The sequence below is a fragment of the Augochlora pura genome, chromosome 5 (genome assembly GCF_028453695.1).
Source record: "Augochlora pura isolate Apur16 chromosome 5, APUR_v2.2.1, whole genome shotgun sequence".
NCBI classification, from domain to species: Eukaryota; Metazoa; Arthropoda; class Insecta; order Hymenoptera; family Halictidae; genus Augochlora; species Augochlora pura.
The window spans coordinates 1,443,133-1,468,563 of NC_135776.1; the positions used below are offsets into that span (position 1 = coordinate 1,443,133).

At 48.8% G+C, this 25,431-nt stretch overlaps 3 protein-coding genes across 3 annotated transcripts in view; all 3 read left to right on the forward strand.

Moving 5' to 3' along the window:
• The window catches only part of Px (MAP7 domain-containing protein plexus), a 63,628-nt gene extending 57,192 nt beyond the window's left edge, over positions 1-6,436 (forward strand). Inside the window, exons 12-15 of the mRNA XM_078181889.1 lie at positions 853-3,552; positions 3,652-3,858; positions 3,930-4,322; positions 4,410-6,436. Coding sequence (XP_078038015.1) covers positions 853-3,552; positions 3,652-3,858; positions 3,930-4,322; positions 4,410-4,609 — 3,500 coding nt within the window. The 3' untranslated portion in view covers positions 4,610-6,436. The remainder of the gene's footprint in view (positions 1-852; positions 3,553-3,651; positions 3,859-3,929; positions 4,323-4,409) is intronic.
• Positions 6,437-11,011: 4,575 nt separating this feature from the next.
• LOC144470073 (alanine--glyoxylate aminotransferase 2-like) lies at positions 11,012-18,150 on the forward strand. The gene is made up of 9 exons (XM_078180881.1): positions 11,012-11,141; positions 14,136-14,220; positions 14,308-14,426; positions 14,588-14,822; positions 15,650-15,743; positions 15,871-16,079; positions 16,197-16,422; positions 16,589-16,987; positions 17,781-18,150. Exons 1-9 carry the CDS (start codon positions 11,111-11,113, stop codon positions 17,886-17,888), a joined length of 1,506 nt encoding a protein of 501 aa, XP_078037007.1. The 5' UTR covers positions 11,012-11,110; the 3' UTR covers positions 17,889-18,150.
• Positions 18,151-19,395: 1,245 nt separating this feature from the next.
• Positions 19,396-25,425, forward strand: Vgn (vitellogenin). The gene is made up of 6 exons (XM_078180061.1): positions 19,396-19,471; positions 19,697-21,309; positions 21,387-22,428; positions 22,523-24,139; positions 24,220-24,647; positions 24,725-25,425. Exons 1-6 carry the CDS (start codon positions 19,441-19,443, stop codon positions 25,286-25,288), a joined length of 5,295 nt encoding a protein of 1,764 aa, XP_078036187.1. The 5' UTR covers positions 19,396-19,440; the 3' UTR covers positions 25,289-25,425.
• The last annotated feature ends 6 nt before the right edge of the window (positions 25,426-25,431 follow it).

A 25,431-nucleotide genomic window follows, 5' to 3' on the forward strand; every position in this document is an offset into this window, starting at 1 on the left:
CTTGGAGTTACTTTGACCCTCGATTCACATATTTTCTGAAACAGTTTTGGGGACGATTCGTCACGGAGTTTACTGCTATTTAGAAATATCGAACTACGGAGACCGAGGTGATCTCCGTTAGCTAAGTCCTGTGTGTTCGTACCTCGGAGATATCGTGTTCGATCATGCTCGCGTATCCCGACGGTTCTAGCGAGAACAGATTCGTACGATCCGCCTCTATTGTAGTATTTCTCTCGAGACTCTCGAAAAGGTAATCATCCCCAATACTTGGAAACCGAATGCGTGTGTGTTTAACCGGCGCCGGCTTAGTGAGACGTGTTACGCGAAAATTACGCCTGCAAATTCGGAATCGCTCTCAGGTAAGTCGACCAAAGTAGGTAGACCAAACGACCAACTTGTATACCATAATACCGTCCGACCTAACGCTTCTCCTCGCGGCGCCGAGCTTCGCATCTGGGAGTGAGAGACGCCCTCGCAACCTTTCAGAGCTAGCTGCGTTTAACTCTTGCGGATAAGACGAGCGCCGTTTCCTAGCCACGCGTCGTGGAGCTCGACGCGCGGACACCGAGATCTACCGGACACTGGGTAGGCTAGGAAGATAGTCCTCCTCCTCCTTCTCCTCGTCGTCGGTCGAGGCCGCGGCGATACCCATCTAGACTAGAAACCTTAACGATTCCGGTCCCTCTGCCCGCCGTCCTCTATCCGAGGGAATTCCTTCGCGCGGATTTCGTAGCGTTCCGCCTTGGAAGACCGCTCTAGCGGAGAACGTTGTTCCGTTCCCGAGAGGCTAAGTTCCAATAAGCAGTGGGTCAGAGGAAGATTACCAAGCATTGTGTTCGGGATTTGTTCCAGCTAGGAAGCCGACCATAGCGGCTCAGATGCACAGCGACCGGGAGCGAGACCGCGATAACAGGGACCGGCCGAGTCAAGGCGGGGGCGGAGGAGGCGGCGGGAACAACGCGACGAGCGGTGGCAGCAGCGGGAACAACGGTAACGGTAACGTGGGCTCGGTGGGCAGCAATCATCACCAAGCGACCGGCAGAAAGGAGGAGCAGCAGTCGTCCTCGGGGTCTGCGAGCGCCGCGGTCTCCTCGGCCGCGTCGGTGCCTGTGCCGCAGCCGGCTGCGGCCACGGCCGCGCCGCCTCCGCCGCAGACGGCCGACCCGACAGCCGCGGCCACCATTTACCACCCTCGTCTGCCACAATTCCCGAACGCCCCGGCTCCGATCGGGCCGCCGCCGTCCTTGGCCACGGGCTCCATCTGTTCCGTGAGCTCGTCCGCGATGCCACCCCCGCCTCTGGCCTCCACTCTGCCGCCCCTGAACCTTGGACCACCGCCAGCCATAAGCTCCGCGCCCATCGGTCCACCGCCTATACCCTCCATACCCTCCATGTCCTCCTTGACGCCGGCCGTGATAGGCCCGCCGCCTCCGCCACCGCCCCTCGGCATGCCCCTGCCGCCCATCATCTCCATACCCTCTCTCCACCTGCCCCCCGTACCCTCGACCACCATTCATTCTAGTCAGCACACAGCTACGATAATGAGCAGCGCGACAACTACCGTTACGACCTCTATATACCACCAACAGCAGCAGCAGCAGCAACAACAACAACAACAACAATCGACGCAATCGCAAGCTCCGCCGTCGCTGGCACCCTCCCATCAGCAACAACGCAGCAGCGGTACAGCCACCACCGCCTGTCTGCCCGGCAGCGGAACCATCACCACGCTAGCCACGCACACCCTGACCACCCCCAACACCGTGCCATCCTCCACGATCGGCAGCGTCAACCATATTAACCTGACACACAAATCGCCGCCGTTGTTGCACGGGCTCCACCCGTCCAGGAGCAAGGACGCCACGGTGCCAGCTACCACTGCCGCTGCCTCTACCACCGCCACCCCCATGACCACCGTAGCGGCCAGCAGTACCACCTCGCCGATCCCGCAACCGGTCTTCGTCAGACCGTTCGAGGACTCGTTTCGCTCGTCGTCGAAGCCGCAGCAAAGGCCAATGGTCAACACTCATAACCACAGCATCTCGAGCCAGCTGTCCCACCAGACCGACGCGGCCATCAAATCGGCGGCGACCACGCAATCCTCGCAGACGATCGGCTCCGTCGCGACGGACAATGGCACGGCGGTGCCGCCGGAGAACTCGAAGAACAGCCTTCAACAGTCGTCGCTGTCGCAGCCGATCCCCTATCCGCCGCAGCAGTTTCATCATCCGCACATACCAGTGCCCCATGTCCCCGGCTTGTACAAGCCTCCGCATTTCTCTTCCGCGGCATCCCACCAGCAGCAGCAGCAGCAGCAACAACAACAACATCATTCGCAAGCAAAGATCAGCGTGTCCGCGTTGGCAAACAGTGGCGGCAGCGTAGGCAGTGGTAGCAGCGCGGTCGGGAGCAGCGTGAGCAGTTCGAATTGCGCGAGACAGAGCTCCCATCATGCCGGCGCGAGCGATTCGGGAGCCGTCGTCACCGCCGCTGCGACGTCCCAGAGGTCCGAGATCGCGAATTGCGTGTCGGAGAAGACGGCTGGGAGCTCGAACTTGAGCTACAACGGCGGCGGCGGCGGCAACAGCAGCAGCGTGACACCCGTGGCCAAGGTCTCGAGTCACTCTCATCCGAAGAGCAACGGGGACAACCATCAAGCAGCTACGACCCCCAAGATCGACGCGAAGACGAGTTCGTATTGCGAGAAGATCGAGAGCCACGCGAAACAGCCGTCGCCGGCTAGCCAGAATCATTCGGGGAAAAATCATTCGATCCAAGAGAAACCTTTGGTCCCCCATTCGACCTACGATCAAGGGAAGGGCCCGGGCCCGGGCCCGCCGCCCATCTTCCAGCCCGAGGGGTTCGCTCTCGCCGAGAAGGAGGGCAAGCCCGAGGTCGAGACCGCGGGACCGGTAACCAACCCGCCGCAGCCCGAGCTCTCGGGCGGCAACAACGTTTTGTCCACATTATCGTTTCAACCGAGTTTTAAGTTCAGCGTGAACGAGATCGCTACGAAGCCGATCGACACCACCCAGCTGATGCAGAGCATCAAGTCCGAGGAGGTTCTACGCACCTGCCAGAACGTCTCGAACGTTCTTCTGCAGATACCGAAGTACCAGGAGAAGCTGTTGAACTTCTCGAACGAGCTGAAGACCGCCGCCGCATTTTGTTTCACCGACAAGTGCAATAATTTGACTGAGATTTCCGTGAAGTGCGAGCCAGCGGTGCTGAACGTGCCCGACCTGAGCAAGGCTCTAGTCAAACAGGATGCTGTTGCCACCGGCGACAAGTCCTCCTCGTCATCTTCTTCTTTCCTTGTACCTGAGAAGCCGAAGGAGCTCACGTCCTCGTTGGACCTGGCCGAAAGGCGGCGGAAACGCAAACGGGAGAGGAACGCGAGCCTCGTATGCAGCTCCGACTCCGAGGGCGAGGACGAGATCAAGGACGTCGATCTGTGGATCACGAAGGGCCCGCCCGCCAAGCTGCAGTATTCCGATCAGAAGCTCGCGTTTCTCGCCATGTTTGGGCTCACCACGCTGAGCATGCGAAACGGTGAGTGTCGCGGTCATTTCGAACCGATACAACAATTTAATAGACTATAATAGAGTTATAGATCTTTTTCCCCTTCTAACGCACAATTTTTTCCAACAGAGATGGAGCTCTTCAAGGTTGAGAAAAGGTACAAACTGAATCCAGACCCTCCGGACATGCCCTTGGAGCCGGAACCGATCGTCGAGTCGGTCCTGCCGATTCCTCGCGACCATCCGGACGCGTTGCTGCACACGCCAGACTTCGAGCCGAAGGTCGGCTTCTTGAAGACCATAGGACTCGACGTGATGCCTCCTAGTCGGAGAGACGGTGAGCACCGAAGCGATCCTTATTATCTAGACTGGATTTTCGATGGTCCGAGCATCGATTTACCGTTACAGAGGCAGAGGTGACGTGGCAGTACGTTCTCCAGGATCGTAAAAAGCGGAGGAGCGCAAACTCCGTGACAGCTTATTGCGAGAGGATCGCCAAGGCGTACTCGAAGAACCCGCCGACGTTGCCGAAACCGCCGCAAAAGATGAGGCTGTTGGATCGGGTGAAAGTGAAGCACGTTCCTGAACGGCCGCCGCCTCTACCGCCATTGGTTCCGAACATCGTCCCCATGTGTTACCCTGTTTTACCCGTGCCGGGTGAGAACGGCGTGAAACACTGCAAGGCCGTCGAGATCAAGGTGGCGGACGAGGCTGTTGACGAGAACGTCGGCGGGAAGAGAGATATACCCAAGTGGAACGGAATCGAGGAGATCCTGTTCGCCTACAGAGAGTATTCCAAAGGTACCGGACGATTCGTTTTCAGTCAAGGATTCGCGTAGGGAATCTGTTCGATTGCTAGGTCCTCTAATGGGTGAATTTTGCTTTCAGAGAAAATCATGGAGAAGAGGATTTTGACGAGCGAGACATCCAGGCTGGCAGCACAGTCGAACAATTTGCGCTCGGAAACGATTCAGCTGGAACGAAGGATATACGAGCTCCTTTCCGCGAAAACCGCCTTAGATTCGGAGAGGCGGGTGCTCAGCGAGAAAATCGAGAGGATCAACGCACTTGTTAGGAATCTTAGGTAGCGACGCGTAACGCACAACACGGAAACTCATTCATCTGTGATATTATCAAAGGGTTAAGGGTCGTTAGCACACAACGCAGTACCGATTATCAAGAAAACTTTCTATTCTTAGGACGCTGCTCGCCTCGCGATCGCAAAGGAAGTTTCATTGACCAAATGTACAACCAAGCCTTTCGTATTCTTTGCGACTGATAAGTATATTACTCGTTATACAATGCATAAACGACGCATGCCCCTCGAAACACACAGAGAGACGTACACACGGTATTCGAATAACACAGAGCACACACACACATAAACACAACACTCCCACCCACCCACCCACGCACCCAACACAAACACAGCCGTCGAAGTGACACCGGCGTAGAACACAGTCGCCCGACGATACAACATTTATTCTCATTGGTGGGTCGTTGAAAAATAAAACAAAAGCCATATCAGCCGTACGCGCCAAGCTCGTGTAAGTGATTGTTTGTACAAAAAATTCTATTGAGATACCTATACAATGTACGTCGGCACTTCTCGGGCTATCCAACGGAAGTGGGTAAATAAAGATTTTCTAGTTTGACACTAACGGCTCTTAGACCCTGAACTATAAATAATTGTAATTTGTATCATAATATTTTAATGAGAAATAGACAAATCGTATAACTTATTTTATTCTGCGTAATGTGGACTTTATGTGAGATAACTTGGAACAATGATAATTGTCGTAATTTGTAATAATGAGAGTCGATCGTTGAATATCAACCGAGACGAATAAGGGGACGATCAGAAAGAAAGGATAGACATATTCGCACCGTATAGAGATCAGGTTCGGTAATATAATCGATAGAGAGAAAGAGAGCGAGAGAGAACGTTACTCCGACGTATAGAGACTGTGACCTCTTTTTCTTTTTCATTTTTGCATCCACGAAACGACGGTGTACGACGGCGAGAGAAAGAGAGAGAGAGCTCTGTGTCGATGCAAATCTTCGAAGACACGTTCGAACGTACCACAGACTGCGATTCACGATCAATTAAAAAATAGAAAAACAAACATGAGGGAAAAAAAATAAACGAATCGAAATTGTAGAACTAGAACGATTATTTTTAACTTAAACGATATATTTCGAGATAGAAATATAACTCTAGTCTACGGACATTCGTAGAATACGAGGAACTGACGCTTCCTTTCGATGTCCACAGTTCACGACAATGAACGCAAAGGCCAGTGAATACATGAGAAAAATTTAATGTAATAACAGCAGTGAGGTACTTATACAGTATAGGTAAAGTGACTTAATTAAAAAACGAAAGAACAAAAAGAAATACGTGAGAGACATCGCGCGAGCACATTCCAAGTGAAAAAATAATGCTTGTCACCCGAGACCTCCAACATTCCACACGTTCGAAACCGTAATCGAATCGCAAAACGTTAATTGAGAATGCAAATAAAAATTCGTTTTATTGAAACGATATATTTTGTTCCTTTTTTTATCATTATTATTATTATTATTAATTAATTAATTAATTACATTCAACGGAATCAGCGCTATGCTAATTTCTTCGTTTTCTTTCTTGGGTATCCTTGTACTTGTATCTCACTCCGCTCTCTGAGTGCATTCTTCAATGATTATTATTCGTCATAACACCTCTCCAATATGTATGATAGAGAAAAACCATTTATAGTTTCATTGTTTTGTTCATTGAGTGCCTAACGTTATCCTACATTTGTAAATATCATTATTTTTATGTATTATATAACAAAGAGAGACCGCAAAAGGATGTTTGCCGGTCTCGATCTGGCCAAAACAAGAGCCTAGGAGTAAATTGTTGAAAATATGAATTTCTGCCGTGTTTTCATTCATTCCTCAACCCTCCCCAAGTTACATTTTCGTGCACATACACATAATTCTTGCCGTCTTCGCCATTACTTATCATATAAATTCCTTAAAGAATCAAGCTTCATTAAAATTATCATTTAGCATTAAACTTCAAAGTAGCAAAACGCCCAAACTGATAGAAAGTTTCCTTGTCTTACTTATTATACGATGCAGAGACAGAAAAACACCCATAACAAATCGTTGGTAAGTAATTCTCCTGAACAATCCCGTGTATTTAGTTTTTTATTTCGTACCCTCATCTCGCTATAATTAATGTTTATCGGAGACCATACATTTTACTTTTTTGGTATTCATAAATGCGAATTTATGGACCGTGGCTCACTAGCGCCGCGTTGCGGTAGAACGCCCGAACTAAAACGCACTATTTACTCAATGTAGGCTTCCAGAAAAACATTAATTGTGCCATAATTAGGACATAAATAAACAAACCAAGGACGGCGGATTGTTCGCGAAAGTCTACTGTATCGATACAGTATAAGAACAATAAACAAAATTATAACAAAACATAATAAATAAACAAAGAAGTTACTGAACTTTGAACAACATATTATATTGTTTAACAATGTTTTCATTTGTTTTGACTGTATAGGATAGATGCAGTAGATTCTCCTGAACAATCCTATATATTTGGTTTATTATTTCATGCCCTCATTTGACTATAATTAATGTTTATCGGAGACCTTACATTCTGCTTTTTTGGTATTCAGATATGCGAATTTATGGACCGCTGCTCACTAGCGCCGCGTTGCGGTAGAACGGCCGAACTAAAACGTACTTTTTATTAAATATAGGCTTCCAGAAAAACATTAATTGTGCCATAATTAGGACATAAATAAACAAACCAAGGACGGCGGATTGTTCGCTAAAGTCTACTGCATCGATACAGTATAAGAACAATAAACAAAATTATGACAAAACATAATAAATAAACAAACAAGTTGCTAAACTTTGAAGAACAAATTATATTATTTAACAATGTTTTCATTTGTTTTCTTTGGATAGGATCGATGCAGTAAATTCTCCTGAACAACCCTGTATGCTCGGTTTATCATTTCATGCCCTCATCTCGCAATAATTAATGTTTATCGGAGACCTTACATTTTACTTTTTTGGTATTCAAAGATGTGAATTTATGGACCATGGCTCACTAGCGCCGCGTTGCGGTAGAACGCCGGAACTAAAACGCACTATTTACTCAATGTAGGCTTCCAGAAAAACATTAATTGTGCCATAATTAGGACATAAATAAACAAACCAAGGACGGCGGATTGTTCGCGAAAGTCTACTGCATCGATGCAGTATAAGAACAATAAACAAAATGATGACAAAACATAATAAATAAACAAAGAACTTACTAAACTTTGAACAACATATTATATTGTTTAGCAATGTTTTCATTTGTTTTCACTGTATAGGATAGATACAATAGATTCTCCTGAATAATCCTATGTCTTTGGTTTATTAATTAATGCACCCATTTAGCAACAATTAATGTTTTTCTAGAAGCCTAAATTCAATAAAAAGTACGTTTTAGTTCTGCCGTTCTACCGCAACGCGGCGCTAGTGAGCCACGGTCCATAAATTCGCATTTTCGAATACCAAGAATGTAGTATGTAAGGTCTCCGATAAACATTAATTATTGCGAGATGAGGGCATGAAATGATAAACCGAGTATACAGGGTTGTTCAGGAGAATCTACTGCATCGAACCTATGTAATGAAAATATATGAAAACATTGTTAAATAATATAATTTGTTGTTCAAAGTTTAGTAAATTTTAATGTTAATTTATTATGTTTTGCAGTGTTCTTATTTGTTGTTCTTATACTGTATCGATGCAGCAGACTTTCCCGAACAATCCACTGTCCTCGGTTTGTTTATTAATGTCCTAATTATTGCACAATTAATATTTTTCTGGAAGCCTAAATTCAATAAAAAGTACGTTTTAGTTAGAACATTCTACCGCAACGCGGCGCTAGTGAGCCACGGTCCATGAATTCGCATTTTCGAATACCAAGAATGTAGTATGTAAGGTCTCCGATAAACATTAATTATTGCGAGATGAGGGCATGAAATGATAAACCGAGTATACAGGGTTGTTCAGGAGAATCTACTGCATCGATCCTATGTAAAGAAAACAATCGGAAACGTTGTTAAATAATATAAGTTGTTGTTTAAACTTTAGTGACGTTTATCTCTGACCTGATGCAGTATATGAACAAATAAGGATACTGTAAAACGAAATGAATGAACATAATAGTTACTAAACTTTGAACAACCTCTAGAGACTACCTCCTGAAAAATATTTGGAGGAAATTTTCAGAAATTTTCTTTCAAGTAGTACAGGTCAACGTCAGGTCAGACGAAGTTTTAAAAATTGTCTGGTAGTGCAACTCAACGTCAGGTCAGACATTACCCGCTGTAAAATTATCACCCCGTTCCTCGTGTTCTCCTGATACAGAATTCGAAATTTTCTAGGGAAATTTACAGAACCTTTCTCGCAAGTAGTATTAGTCAATGTCAGGCCAGAGAGAAATTTAATAATTTCGAAGTAGTACAGCTCAATGACAAGTCAGAGATTTCCTTCCGAAAAATACATTCTCGCACTTCATATTGTTCCGGTAATATTGTCGATATTTAGGGAGGAAATTTTCTGAAATTTCTCTCTTACCTAGTTTCTGATTCCGTGTCACGTGTTCTGAAATACCGACAGCGCTAAAAAGCAGAGCCTCTCCGACGCGCCCTCTACCAACATGGACTAATCGGTTAGAGAACTACGCAAGGCTGCAGCACGAAGATTTTGCCTCCATTTTACAGTTGTATTCCTGTTATACTATTTCACGTTCGAAAATATGAATTTTCAACCACCGGTTGACTTATATTTCAATGTTTCTGTTGGGACTAGATTAACATCTAACGAAGCAGGTGATTCTTGCCAATTTTCGTGCAATGACTGTTTTCAAATTCGGTAAGAAGCAAATATTTTCAAGGCTAAGAAAATCTTTGATAAAATTATCGATAAATCCGTACTTGCGTACAAAGGGATGGTGAATGTGTACGTGTAGGTATCCTATAGATCTCTCTGAAACTGAATTTATCGTTACATCGAATCATAGTCGCGAGCTGGTTGTTCCGACGATATATTTTTGTTAACTAAACAATACTTATGTAGATGCTCGTGTGTACAGAACGGTTTACAGAAGTCGGCCGCAAATCATGGTATCATCGTTGAGATTACATGTGTCGCGATAGCGGGTATCACGTGTGTATCGCTATCGTCCACGTGCAGCACGTGTCGATCAACATGTTTTCTCGTGCTGCTTTGCTCTCAGGAATGTTTGACACCTATCCACGGAAGAACGCACGCCCAAACGGACATCCCCGACCAATAAAATGAAATCTATTAAGAAAACAGCGGCGCGCGACTTCCTCCAGCTTCACCGCCAATGGTATAACGGTTAGGCGATGTGCTCACACCGTTATCTCTGCCTTTTCATGTTTGCACGAATTTTATTTCTGTCGTATCCCCGATATCTTCATTATACGTCAAATTGATCCAAAGTTGAAAGTACGCTCCGACACGATAAACTGTGATAAATTGCTCTCAATCAGATTTCGTTAAATACTTGGGTCATTCCAGTTTTCGCTGTACACGCAAGTCGTCTCGACCGTCTGCGTGGCACCGACGATATTTTCTGACTACCGTCTTCGTTCCAGGTGACGATCGTCGAAAACATGCTTGCAGAAGAGCGACGCGACGATCGCGAGAGGACACCTTCCTAAGGTACCTACCTTGTCCGACGATCAACGTTTCGCAGAGATAAGGCCACTAAACAAAACCCGACGTAGATAGTATTATTAATGGAAAACTACCGCGTATAGAATGACGGCAAGTGCAAAATAGCGCCGGTTCTATAGGCGCGATCACGCATCCCGTTGGAAGCGAGAACACGATGCTGGTTCCTCCCAGTTGGTCCTCCTTCTGAATCAGCGGCGAAAGAACACAGCTGCGGCGATCATTGACTGGAATAATCCACGCTAATTCGTTGCTGATAATTTATCAATGACGACGATAACCAGAAAGAGGTCGAGAAACTTTCCACGAGAAACGCTCGCTGGAAAAGTGTTTGGCATTTTGTGGGCAAAGAGAGAGGGAGAGGGAGAGAGAGACACGCTTTATTGTTAGTAGATTGGTAATTTTTAAGCCTGGAATTCTAGTCGCGCAGTTGAGCTTGTGCACCGTTTAGACTAAACTGCATCGGAATGCGATAAACGTACAGAGGCGCGGACGAGGAAGAAGCGTTTCCGAGGACGTCGGTCGCGTCTCCGTGTATCGACTATCGGCTCTCGACTCAGGAAAAACAGCGTGTGCACGTCGCGGTGTACTCGTTTGTCAGTCACTATGCCAATGTCAGGCGATTATTATACACGAGGTCGCCCTCCTTTGCATGAAACTATCAATAGACGTGCGAGTTTCAGTGACTCTCACGCTCCCGACGACAGTGTCGAGCAGAGCAGCCCGCGGGTCACGTATCGTTCGCCGGATCACTGGATCTCGTCGTAGATCATTGGTGGAACGCGATCAATTACATTTCCGATGCTCTTCTTCCGCTGAGAATGACCGATCGTTCGACCATAGACACCCAAGGTACTGCGATAATCGAGACTGCTCGCGCAGATGCAGTCGAAAACAATTCGATATCGAAATTGGACAGAATCGGATCGAGCTTCGCGTGGCGCGCGCAGAAATGAATCGGGCAGCCGTCACGTATTTGTGAACGATAGCATGTGCATGCGTATGGCAAGACGGATTTATCGACAGCGAGCCTAATCGGGCCGATTAGGCCCGTTTAGCTCGTGCTTCTCTCGAGACGAGCGGAATCCGCTCGGATCTGGAAGTGTGAACGGCCGAAAGAATCTCCGCTCGCGTCGTCGCATCGTCCGTCCTGTTTGCACAGAGAAGCTATCGACGGAAAAATCCCTTATCGGCGAAGAAAACAGTCGGTTTTCGCCGATTTTCGATTCTGGGTCGCGCGATACCGCTATCGTCGTGGATTTTCGAACCGGAATAGTCTCGGTCTCAACTATTGTAACTAGCTCGAGATTGAGCGGTTGTTTGTCAATTTCGTAAGGCTAATCGGGTTCGAGATTGCCGCTAGAATCAGCAGGCCTACGTAAAACTCTAAAAAATAATCTCCCGCTCTCCCTCTCTTCGAAGATAGAATCTTTGTTTTGCAGACAAAAGTTTTGCGAGTCGTATTTGCCAATCGCAGAGAGAGAGAGAGAGAGAGAGAGAGAGAGAGAGAGAGAGTATGTGCACTGTTTCGATGTTGTAACTACGATTTTCGTGCGGAATCGTCGACACGTACGGCTCACAATTTCCCTGATAGATGCACAGAGTCCTCGGTTAGAATTCGATCGTCGCAGCAGCGTTTACTTTCACGGTCGTTCTACTCGTCACGGTCACCCCGATCGCTCTGTTTATTGTTCCTGGTTCGTTAGATCATTTCGCAGACTTTTTCCTGCTCGATTTTCCTCGTTCTCGATAAATTTCCTCGTCGGTTTTCCTGGTCGGCTTTTCGCGTTGTTGATCCCTATCAGCGATGTAAAGTACGGGGCGGATACGATGCCATCGAATGTTATTCAGCAATCTTCCGCTACCGTTTTGCATCCGCGATTCGCGGTTGCGACACTTGGCGCGTTATTTACGCTCGCGGCAGCGACGCGACGCGACATTTGATCCAAGCAACACGATCCACAAGATCGGCGGAGTCTTAGCGCGCAATCAATGAACGGCAGTTTTTACGCAGTCGGTGTGCAAACGGTTGTTTAAAACAGTGGATCGCAACCGTATACAATTTACAGGATACAGTTTACCGAAGAATCTTCTTCGATATCCTGTTTAATGCTAACTTTATGAAAAGCGTCGTTACGACGCGATCGAAATTGATCGATTGCGATGAGCAAAGTTTTTAAGGATAAGCGGAGGATGAGCGCTTTCCTCTTCGCAAGGCTAAGAATGATTTATAATTTTTTCAAATATTGTGCATTCAGAGTTTAGAGTCGTTTGATTTGCAGCAACAGGAAATCAATATATTCTATGCATACTTTCGTTGGGTACATAGGGGCAGTTACGCCATTTGTAATCTCGACTAACGTTTACAAGAATTTTTCCTATGATTCGAACACGATAGCATGTCGTCCGAGTAAAACGTTTATCAGTTAAGAACACGAAAGAAGCCGATCTTGTTTGTCTTGTTCTTGTAGAACGGGGTCAGCCCTGAAGTACAAAAAAATAAAAAAAATCCAAAAAAGCGGATCCTTCGGGCAGGGGAGGTGACGATCGGTTAATAATAATCGATCTCTTGGTTGATTACGGGCTCGATGCTTGTTCGATGACCGGTTATCGCGAACAGCGGGGACGGGAGGAGTGTCGTGAAGCGTTCTAATATCTCATTAGGGCGAAGAGGACAGTGCGCGCGCAGACTCCCCCGCTTTTCTTCCCGACAATCGGCAAGCTCTATATATGACGTCACCGGACTAGGTCGCGGCACTCAGCTGACGGCTGCATTCAGAAGTCGAGGAACCGTGACTTACGATTACCACGAGTTCAGGTACGATCTCGCTGACTCTGCTCTTCCTTTCGACTTCCTGCTTCCCGCTTCCTTCTTCCGGTTCCCGTCTTCCGGCTTCCGACTTCCGATTTCCGGAAGACTCCCGCAAGAATCGTTTTTCTATCTCGCACAAATTTCATCGCCGAATTCTCCGGCAGCTTCCGCTCGAACTTTAGCAATCTTTCTTTCTTCTCGAATAAGTCTGAGAATTTTTCGATCGGTTCAAACGGATTCGCGAGGATGGAAAGGGTTTGGTCAACGATCTCCTTCGCGTCGAGCAACGAATTCGTTATCACGGTTACGTGTTTCTTCCTTACGATCTTATTTTCCGACCTTGTTCATTTCTTTGACCCGTCTGTTTTTTATCCGCTCGATAGTGCCGCGATTGCATAATATTTTCAAGGGCACTTTCCAAAGATAAGTTTCAGAGAGGCCGGTTCGTTCTATTCACGAAATTGTTCGAAATTCGGTGAACTATGTCCGGACAGGAGGGATCTCGTTCCCCATGGGACAAGTAATTTTCTGAAGTCCGATAAGTGCGCGTGATTCGTCGTTCAGAGTTCCCCCATGCCTCGAGATAAATCGCGTTTTATAGGAAAATATGTATATCGTATATCGAACAGATACCGTGTCTCATTAGAAACGTACCGTCGATTGCTTAGCCTAGACGTTCGATCGATTTCTGTTCTCGTCACGATCGTTCCTCCAACGCGAATGCGTAATTGTTCTATGATCGTCGCGAATATAATGGCGATTCACCGGTCGCCGACAGATAGTGTGCATCGATGAAACGGTTTTGCAACCGGCGTTGTTGCAAATAGCCGGCTTCAATCGTATCTGTTTTGCGAGAGCGATAACTAAAGTTAATTATAACCGAACTCTGACGTTTCGGCAGTGCCGATTTCACCTATTGGTCGATTTGTTACGAAACCGCGCATCTGCGTGGCGAAACCTGATCGAATATTCGCTCGACGCCGCCGCAAAAACAAAGTACGATCGAGGTGCTAATTGAAATTTCTCTGGTTCAGTGATAATAGAATCATCCGGCATGGCGGAGTCGTTGGAACAGATGCCAAAATCGGAGACGATTAGGCTACGGGATCGGCACATCGGGTAAGTGTTCGGCTGATCGGCTCCCCTAATAAATAAAGCTGTTCCCGCGACGACAAGCACCAACGAAGGTTCACGATCTGTTCACAGGCAGGCTTGCAAACTGTTCTACAAGTCGAATCCCCTGAAGATCGTCCGTGCTGAGGGCCAGTACATGTACGACGAAAGGGGGAACCGCTACCTGGACTGCATCAACAATGTTGCACACGGTACGAACGCTGGTTTCATAAGATTCTCGGAGTACGGAACGACATCATCTGGAATTCGTTTCAAAATGATTTCATAGCTCTTCGCACAGTCGCTTTTATACACACAGGATCTATGATAGATAATTGACCGTTCGAAAAGATTAATACCAACCAATTTGCAGTGGGCCACTGCCATCCAGCGGTGGTGCGAGCCGGCCAGGAGCAAATGGCTCTCGTCTCCACGAACAATCGCTTCCTCCACGACGATCTGGTGATTTGCGCTCGCCGTCTGACTTCCCTTCTTCCGGAGCCGCTGTCGGTTTGCTTCCTGGTGAACTCTGGCAGCGAGGCGAACGACCTCGCCCTCCGACTGGCGCAGACGCATACTGGAAACAAAGACATCATCACCCTCGATCAGTAAGTCTAAAGCAAACTCGATGATTGCACGCGCCAGCGCTGGGAAACGAGCAGCGGCGTTTACAATCTAGAATAGAACAGAATGGAGCATCTAGCACAACGGCGGCGCTGCTTTCGAAGCTCCGGGCTCCGTTTGCCGACGCAGTCTCCGTTACCGTTCCGTTTCCAAGCGGCGTCGCGTTCCACGACGATTAATGCAACAACGACGACAGTTCCGAGGCACACGAAACGGCGAAATTCAGGGAACTCTGACCGAGCATTCTTGCTACGCAGACGAGCCATGATAGAGTGGCGAGGGTCGCAAAGGGTCTCGAATAACCGGGTTCTCGCCGAAGCCAACCTTCACCGACGCATCCGACTAATCCTGTGGGTTTTCTTCTTGCCTGTTTGCAGCCACCGACAATGAGCTCGTCGCTGCTGAATCCGCCGAGAATCTGGATAAGGGAGGAACAGCGACCGCTCGAGACAACATAAAGCTATTGTCGTTTTAGGTGCGAAAGAAGAACGACAAGAAGCGATGGAACATCCTCGAGGACGAACCTCGAACAGTGCTCGATGCGAAGAGGGTGACCTCCTCCTTCTGGGGCATAGAAGGGAGGAGGTAGCTTCGATTCGTTTTTAGCTGCTCCGATTTGTTGGAAACGGCCGATCGAAGTCGGAGGTAATCGATCGTAGATAGAGAGAATGGAAAAATAACGATTTTCAGGGACGGAAGGAAGGAAGCCAACGTACGCAGCGGAGCATGATGTTGCGGACTCTCGCGCGTCGCGTCGCTGAGATTACGGAAAGGGGTGTTTCTCGTTCAACGTTGTTCTTTCTGGTTGCAGTGCTTATCACGGACATTTGACCTCGATGATCGATATCTCGCCGTACAAGTTCAACAAACCGAACGGACCCGGCAAGAAAGACTGGGTTCACGTGGTAAGCCTTCCTTTATTCTCCGAGAAAGGATTCGAAACCGCTGCGACACCCTCGAAATAGAATCCTCTCGTCCTCGCTACGAGAAATATTTTTTCCCTCGAATCAATTCCGCCTAAATTTGTTGCAGGCGCCGTGCCCGGACGTTTACCGTGGGAAGTACCGCGAGACTGATTATCCCGGAGAGGATCTCGGTGTGAAGTATGCGAACGACGTCCGGGATATCTGTCAAAATTTGGAGTCTCAGGGGAAAGGTGTTTGCGCGTACATCGCCGAGAGCCTGATGTCCGTCGGAGGACAGATCCTACCTCCGCAGAATTATTTCAGGAACGTCTACAGGTAATCTAAACGCTTCGAAGAATCTCTGCTTCTGTCTATTTGATTTTGCGCTTTCTTCGTTTGAGAAATTTTCGTGCGGATATACTCTGGATTAATTGGTAAATGGAATTCGTACAGGCACGTTCGTGAACACGGCGGTGTCTGCATCGCGGACGAGGTACAAGTTGGATTCGGCAGAGTTGGAACTCACATGTGGGCGTTCCAAATGTACGGAGAAGATGTAGTGCCGGATATTGTTACCGTAGGCAAACCCATGGGCAACGGTCACCCCGTGGCAGCTGTGATTACCACCCCTGCTATCGCAGCGAGCTTCAGAGACACCGGGATCGAGTACTTCAACACGGTAATTGGTCGAAGATTCGTCTTGTTTAAGCGCGATGCTTGCAATCTCTCAAAGATGTACGGTGTAGATTGCGGCCGATAAATGAAACGTGATTTAACTACGGAGGATTTTCGGATAAAAAATCAATCGATCAAATCCGACTGACCCCAATGTTGTTTTCTTACAGTATGGCGGTAATCCAGTGTCCTGTGCGATCGCAAACGCCGTGATGGAGGTGCTGGAGCGGGAGAATTTGCAGGAGAATGCTTTGAAAGTCGGCAATTACCTGATGTCCGAGCTGAGGAAGATGGCGAAGCGGTGGACCATCATTGGGGACGTTCGAGGCGCAGGTCTCTTCGCGGGTATCGAGCTGGTCCGTGACAGGATCGCGAGGACGCCAGCTACGGAAGAGGCTAGGTACGTCGTCGCCAGGATGCGGGAGAACAAGATCTTGATCAGTAGCGACGGGCCCGACGACAACATCCTGAAGCTGAAGCCGCCGATGGTCTTCTCGATCGAGAACGTGAACCATCTGCTGAACGTCCTCGAAGAGGTCCTGCAGGAAGTCGACATCGAACTCCAACAGGTAACGTCTCGCCAAATCTCTTTGCAGTTACGTCATCCCTCTTTCGATAATTCTTTTTCGCGCGGATGCTGCGCCATCGCCGATTCTGGCAACCGATCTCGAAAAGTTTTCTGTAGGAAGAATCCGATATGTTAGCAATCCAATTCACATCAAGTCTATGAATTGTGTTAGCGAAAGGAGATTCTTTTGTACCTGTTCTTCTTTGCTCGGCCAAAGGTTAGACTCCATGGTAGACCGTCGGTCTGGAGGCCTGTGGAAGTCGAAGAACGACTGCATCTTCCACAGAGATCCATGCACTTCGTCATCGAGCTGCAACACGCAGGCGCAGGAAACAATGTTGCATTAGTTGCATCAGTGTCGAGGACATTGCATTAGTGGCAGTTTGCCGGATGTTTGCGTAACTCTTGTTGCCGCGCGGAAACGAGAAAGTAGAGTCACTGTTTTTCTGAATGAGCAGGGGCGCGGCTGACGCTGCACCGATCGTGATAGCAACGCGTCCGTCCTCCCGATAAGCACGTGCCGCGTCTGCATCCGGTGTCAGCCGGGAGCACGTGCTGCGGAGGTGTGCGCTACGAATTCAAACGCGGTTCGGTTGTTTCGAGATCGAGCCCAATTTTTTGCAAATCTTTGCGCCGTTCGATCGTTCGGCGCTTATTTTTCGATTTCTTGTTTCTGCTAGCCAAACTTTTCAGCAAATAAAACGATGCTTTTGTTTATTTAATTGCTACGTTGATACAGAAATCGGAGCGACGATTAATTAATTAATTAACCGACGAACGTTTTCTTGTTGCAGAAATACGAGCCGGTGACGATCATAAAAGCTACGATCTCGCAAATGGACGTGGACACGGATAGCGGTAACCGCACGGCTGACAAACCTCTCCTCGTTCGTGCAAATTAACGGTGTACAGATGTACGTGTACCTACAACGGGTACATATATTTATATATAACCCGCGGTGGAACGCAATTTATAGTATTATTGCTTGCGAACGTGAATGATTATTGCTATACGAGTCAGTTTGGATGCATGTTTGTCGTAACGTAACATAATGGAGAACACCGCGTGTACATAAAACAGCAGAAAACCGTGTAATTATTAAGTAAGAACTACGAGAACATATTTAGTGTAGGGTACAGTTTAATATATGGTATTTTTCATTATTCTCCGGATCTTTGTTAATCGACGAACTCGAGCACCGTTCCCGTCACCCTTCCTTCGTGATCTCGACTCGAAGCGATCGAAAATTGCTTGTTCGACCAACAAAATTGATCTGTCATTGATTTTTCCCGTCGCAGCATAATCGAATCGGCGATTGCAGCGAGAAGATAAGAAGAAATTACTTTCAGCCTTTTCTAGAACGGAAGTTGACATTTTTCTATTACGTGAACTGTGACACCCGCTTCGAACCTAATCTCCTAGATGCTCGTGTGCGCGTACTTGCGAAGAAAGCAATTGCCAACAGAATTTTTAATTATTAGATCATTGTTCAGAGGAACAAACGTTGATGAAACTTAGACTACGAAATTTATGCGATTTATCATGGTGAACGAGTATGCTCGATACGAAACGGTAGAAAGATGAGAAACATTTTCTAACAGTGGCTGCATATTGTTCTTTTCCATAAAGATCCGCGGTCTACTCGCAGCAACAGGCAATTTCCAAACTGATCGAGCTTATTAATCGACTCGGCAAAAGCGTAACGCAGAAATAACACAGATTAATGTTCAAGTTTGATATAATCGTTACGTGTGGTCTGTTTTATTAGATCATTCGGAAAAGTCTGCCGTTTCTGTGTCGGGTCACCTTGACGACTGTTTTACTAATACACGAAGAAGAGGAATTTTCCATCTACCGGATAGAGACTGCAAATAGTCGTTGAATAATATCGAGATTAACGGGGTCGTTTATGAAAAGTACGATAACTCGACAGTGGATATTTACGCAAAATGAAAAGTAATCTGGAACAATCGCGCACCGACATTAGATACTTTATACAGCAATTTCAACTAGGTGAAACTAGCGCGACCATGTTGCACGATTACTTGAACGTTTCTATTCAATTGTAATTAGTCATTTTAAAATAAAGATGTATCAAACCTACGGTTCAACGCGAATGTAAAGATCGGCTACGTTTAACCAGAATCGACCGGGAGGGATACAAATTTTGAGAGCGGAGACCGTTACCTAGTTAGAAGTGGCCCGGGCAACCGTTGATCCTATTTCTGCGAAACGATGACTGTAACCAGGCCGTGACCCCGGTTAATCATTATCCGGGTAAGCATCCGCGATTTTTCATCGTAGCAATAAATAATAATGTTGTTGTGATCGCTTGACCGGCTCATGGCAAACCGATAACAGATTTTTCAAGCTGAATCGACATGATGCAGGTAGTATAAATATAGCGGCGCCGCCGGGTCTCATCCTCAGTTCTTAGTCCAACGGCTATCAACATGTGGCTACCTTTAACAGTTTTGATACTTGGTAAGTAAGTCGCGAGTCCTCTATCCACGAAACTCTCGACAATTTCTTGGATTATTCCATAATAAACGAAAGTCTCTGCGGCCAGCCGGTCATCGGGAAACCCCCGAGTCGGTGGGCTTGGATTAAAGTAGAAACGCGATTCCTTGCTTTCGCAAGGTTGATTAGAAGGTGTCTACCCTCTAGGAGGATATTGGCCATTGAACGTTTCGAATGTTCGTTTTGCAGCGGGAATAGTTCAAGCCGACTACGAGCATGGCTGGAAAGTCGGCAACGAGTACACGTACGTGGTGCGGAGTCGCACGTTGACCGGTCTGGACAAGATCTCGAATCGGTACAATGGACTCCTGACGAAGGCGTTGCTGACCGTCCAGGTGAAAGACGCCAACACCCTAGGAGCGAAGCTGTCGCAGTGCCAATACGCCAACATCCATACGGAGCTTCCGAATGGATGGGACTCGGCGCTCTCCGACCAGAATCTCGAACTCCGCGACATGAAGGTCTCGGACAAGCCGTTCGAGATCAAGGTCAAGCAAGGAGTGATCCGAGACCTGATCGTCGACAAGAGCGTGCCCACCTGGGAGGTGAACATGGTGAAGAGCGTGGTCAGCCAGTTGCAGGTCGACAGCCTCGGCGCCAACGCGATCAAGGACAGAAAGATCTCCCAGGTGCCGAAGGACGACGAGCCTTACGGCTCGTTTCCGGTAATGGAGGACTCTGTCAGCGGGAAGTGCGAGGTTCGCTACGACATCACGCCTCTGCCAGACTTCATAATTCGTCTGAAGCCGGACCTGGTCCCTATGCCTAAGCTGAAGGGCGATGGACACCATATCGACATCGTGAAGACGAAGAACTTCGAAAGGTGCGAGCAGAGGATGGGCTACCATTTCGGGTTGAGCGGCATGAACAAGTGGGAGCCTGGCTCCAACAGCAACGGGCAGTTCCTCTCGAAATCGTCGACCAGCAGAGTGATCATCTCTGGCAGTCTGAAGAAGTTCGTGATTCAATCCTCCGTGACCACCAGCAAGATGCTAGTCAGCCCTCGCTTCTACGACGACCAGATCGGCATCGTTGTGAGCAGAGTGAACCTGACGTTGGCGAACATGAAGATGATCTCGCAGCACCTTCCGTCCCCGGCCGACGCAGAGTCGACCGGCAACCTGGTCTACGTCTACGACAATCCGTTCTCCGATTCGACGGAGCGCAGGAACGGTGAACCGAACCAGGGCAACTGGCTGACATCCGACAGCGTCGCCTCTATCAGCTCCAGCGAGGAGGCCGCGAAGGGCAAACCGAACTTCCGCGGATCCAGCTCGTCCAGCGGGTCCAGCAGCTCGATCTCGAGCAGCGAGGAACACCGGTTCCTGCAGCCGAAGCCAACCCTGGAGGATGCTCCTCAGAACCCTCTGTTGCCGAATTTCATCGGCATCGGCGGCAAACATATCGGTCAATACGATAGCGTAAACCCGGTCACGTCCGCCAAAGAGATCATCGCGCAGATCGCTATCGAGATGGAAGACCCCAGCAATATCCCCACCGAAGAGACCCTCGAGAAGTTCACCATACTGACCAGCCTGCTGCGCACCATGAGCTGGAAGAAGCTGGCCGAGATCGAGCCGAACTTTATCAACGAATTGAAGGCGAAGGACGACATTGTGAAGCAGAACGCCTGGGCGGTGTTGAGAGACGCCGTGACCCAAGCCGGTACCGGGCCCGCCTTGTTGACCATAAAGGACTGGATCAGGAACCACGTGCTAGACAGTTGGGAAGCCGCGGACATAGTGACCAGGCTGCCGAAGAACGCGCGCACACCGACCGCCGAATACATAAGGGCCTTCTTTGTAAGGAGAATAATACGACGAAATAACCACGATTCGAGAAACTCCGACCTAACTCGCGATCCTTTTTCTTCTTTTAGGACCTAGCAACCAGTTCGGAGGTGCTCGAGGACCATAAACTCCGTGTTCAGGCTATCTTGTCGTTCACGGAGTTGGTGCGCAAGGCCCAGGTGAACAAGCGCACGCTCCACAACCGCTACCCGGTGCACGCGTTCGGCCGCATGGTCTCGAAGCATGACCAGACGGTGGTCAACGAGTACATCCCCTACTTGGAGAAGGAGCTGAGAAAAGCGATCGAGGAGAACAACATCCCCTGGATACAGACCTACATCCTGGCTCTCGGCAGCATCGCCCACCCGAAGATCCTCGCCGTGTTCGAGCCATTCCTCGAGGGCAAGCAAAAGTTGTCCGTGTTCCAGAGAACGTTGATGGTCATTTCCCTCGACAAGCTCGCCATGATCAACCCGAAACTGGCTCAGTCCATTCTTTACAAGATCTACCTGAACACCATGGAGGCCCACGAGGTGCGTTGCGCCGCCGTCTACCTGCTGATGAAGACCAACCCGCCGCTGAGCATGCTGCAGAGGATGGCGGAGTTTACGAACTACGACACCAACAAGCACGTTAACTCGGCCGTAAAGTCGAGCATTCAGTCGTTGGCGTTACAGAACAACTGGAAAGAGTTAGCCGACAAGGCTCGCGCCGTGGTCGAGTTCTTGAATCCCGAGGAATACAGCTACCGGTACTCTCACGGGTTCATCTCCGAGCACATCAAGGAGGGCCAGAACATCATCGGCGTCGATATCATGAACTACATCGGCAGCAGCGACAACTTCATTCCCAACTACATGCACTACGCCTCGTACAACAGCTACGGCGACTTCAAGGCCCCGCCCACCGAAGTGGCTGTAATGCTATCCAACGTAAAGGCCATCTGCAACATCATCTTCCGAAACGAGAAGGAGCAGCAGGTCGACAAAATGCCGACCGAGAAGCTCGCCGACGAACTTAACATCATACCCGAGGAACCCATCGATATCGAAGGAAACCTCATTTGGGACAACAAATTCAGCTCGATGTTCTTACCCTTCGACAAACGCATTCTGCGTTCGACCCTAAAGGGTGAGTATACAGCGCTTGATTCTTCTATGACCTGTACGAAATAGCTCCGTAAAGTAACACCCCTTCACGCTACGAAATTTGCTACGCATTTCAGAGATTACCCAGAAAGGAATGTCCATGAAGAATGGACTCAAACTGAACCTGATCAAATTGTCCACCTACGAGGTGACCATGGGCTTCCCTGTGGAGAGCGGCCTGCCGTTCCTCTTCACGTTGAAGGTACCGCTGCTAAAGCGGCTGCAAGGCACGGCTAAGCTGCACATGGGCAGTGACAAGAGCATCAGTGTGAAGGCTGACTTGCGTCCCACATACTCGATGAAGATTCAAGGAAGAGTCGGTTTCCTAGCCCCCTTCGAACACAAGCACTTCATCGCCGGCGTCGACATGAACTTCCAAACGTACCTGCCAGTGAGAATCGGCTTCGACGCGAGTCCCTCCATGAAAAACGCGAAACTACAGCTCTGGCCGTTGAAGGGCGAGCAGAAGGCACTAGTGATTCACTACAGCGTGATACCGTACACTTCCCAACATAACATCCTCAATCTGCAACCAGTGATGACCGATAAGAACACGCGCACGATCATGACCGGTGATCCTCGAAGGAAGACCCAGTCTCTACCGTTGGAGGACCTTGATCTGTTCGAACTGCAGATGGTAGGCGACGCGGAGAACGACGAGTTTTGGAAGTCGGAAAGCGACCCCGGCGACATGCTGAAGTTCATGTGGACCCAGGAGACCGACCTGTACCGCAAGTCCGACTTGTACTTGAACGTCGACCCGAATCTGAAGGAGCCGCTGATCATCAGCGTGGCTACCAACGTTCTGAATGTGAAGGCTGACGTGAAGCCCGAGCCGTGGTCACCGTTGGCCAAGGCTTTCGCGCCAGAGAACCCAACATCGAACGATGCCCGCAGAACCGGACTACTCCAGGAAGTCGTCAAGGGCATCAAGGCCGCCCAATCGTTCGTGGTCGACTTCGAGGTACAGATCCCCGGCGAGTTCAAGAGTCAGCACGCTCTGACATTCGCCTACGCCGTGAGCACCATGGACAACAAACGCAAATCCCTGATCTTCTTGAACACGAATCTACCGTCGTTCAACAGCAACTACCAGATTTGTCTGGGCGCGAACCAAGTTATCCCGAGGAGCACGATGCCGGCATACGAAATAGCGCGCGAGCGAACAGCAAAGGAGGAAGTCGACATTGACATCCGCTTCGGTCCGACCTGCGGGGAAGGCGAGCAGATCAACGTGAAGGGAGAAGCCATCCAGAGTAAACAATTGCGCGAACTATTGCTTAAAGCCCCAACAGTGCAGGCCTGCCAGGAGCAGATGTTGCAGGGCAACAAGATTCTGAAGGAGTGCCAGAACGCGGCCGCTTACACCAAGATGCTCGACGTGTACGACTTCAACTTTAACATTGAATCGACGATCCTCAGATACTTCGTGAACAAGGCTGTAGACGTCATCGGCAACACGGACTACTTGGACACCCAGGTGGAAACCGCGAACCCGAAGAACTCTGGTAAAAACGTAATCGACATGAGGGTTAAGCTGTCGCAGGATTTGGAGACGGCCGACGTGACCATCCACACATCTGACATGGACGTCAAGGTGAACAAAATGGCAATCAGCCTGTTGGATCTTAACCCGCAGGACTTGATGGTGGAGGACAACAACGTTGAGGATGTTATGGATGAGAATCTTGAGAGTAAGTAATTCGACGCTGGTCCGGGCGTCCTCATAGACGAGGATGAGTTTTAGTTCTGACCAAGAACTTTTTCTACCTAGATACCTGCGTTGTCGACAAGACGAGGGTCGAGACGTTCGACAGCAATAATTACCCGCTGCGCCTGGGCAAGTGCTGGCATACGATCATGACCACTTACCGGAAACAGGACCCAGAGAAGCAGGGCGAGAAGCTGCGTATCCCCAAGGACATGAGCGTCAGCATCCTGGCTAGGGAGACCGAGGATGGTCACAAGGAAGCCAAGATCATGCTTGGTGAACGACAGATCTTGTTGAAACTGAAAGGCTCCCGGCCCGAGGCGTGGTTGGACTCGCAGCCGCTTGACATCACGCAGGAGAAAGGTTTCCAGCACCAGGAAGAAGACGAAGTCATCTTGGAGATCAACAGACAGGCCGACGAATCTATCGCCGTGATAGGCTCCGAGCAAGACGTTCAAGTCATGTTCGATGGCAAGCGCATTCTGGTCAAGGTAAGTCAGAACCGTCCTCTCTCCGGCGAATCTTACGATCAAGGAATCTTTAATTCTATTCCGTACGAACTCCGTAGGCTTCCGACGACTATCGCAGCTCCGTGCGCGGTCTCTGCGGTAACTTCGACGGCGAGGCGGTCAACGACTTCTGGGGCCCCGGGAACTGCATGATCAGGAAGCCGGAATTCTTCATCGCGTCGTACGCGCTTACCAAGACCGAGTGCGAAGGACCGTCCCTGGAGAACGCTAAGCTGGCCCGCGAACAATGCACGCCGCAACCCAAGATCTGGCAGAGCAACGTGATCAGCGACATCGAAGCCGGACGGGAGAACACCGAGAAGTTTGCCTACCTACAGAGCAGAGAGGAGTCGAGTGGTGGAAAGCAGTGCCTCATCCATAGAACCCAAGTAAAGGAACACGAAAGCAAGCTCTGCTTCACCACCAGACCGGTCGTCACCTGCGCGTCTGGTTGCTCCCCTGCCGAAACCAAGGACAAGATGTATCAGTACCATTGCATGGAGAAGAACGAGTCGTCGCTCCAGTTGAAGAAGAGGATCGAGAAGGGTGCCAACCCAGATCTCAGCCAGAAACCGGTCACCGCTAGCTGGCCGATCAACGTGCCACTCACCTGCAAAGCCTGATCCAGACCTTTAGCGACTTTTCTTAATTAATCCCGACGAGTAGTTAGTTCATCGATAGCCTCATGTAGTCTATGTAGTTTCTTTTGTATCTAGCGCTGACGTAATGCGTGTTAATAAAATGTATAGTTTTCACATAAGTGTCT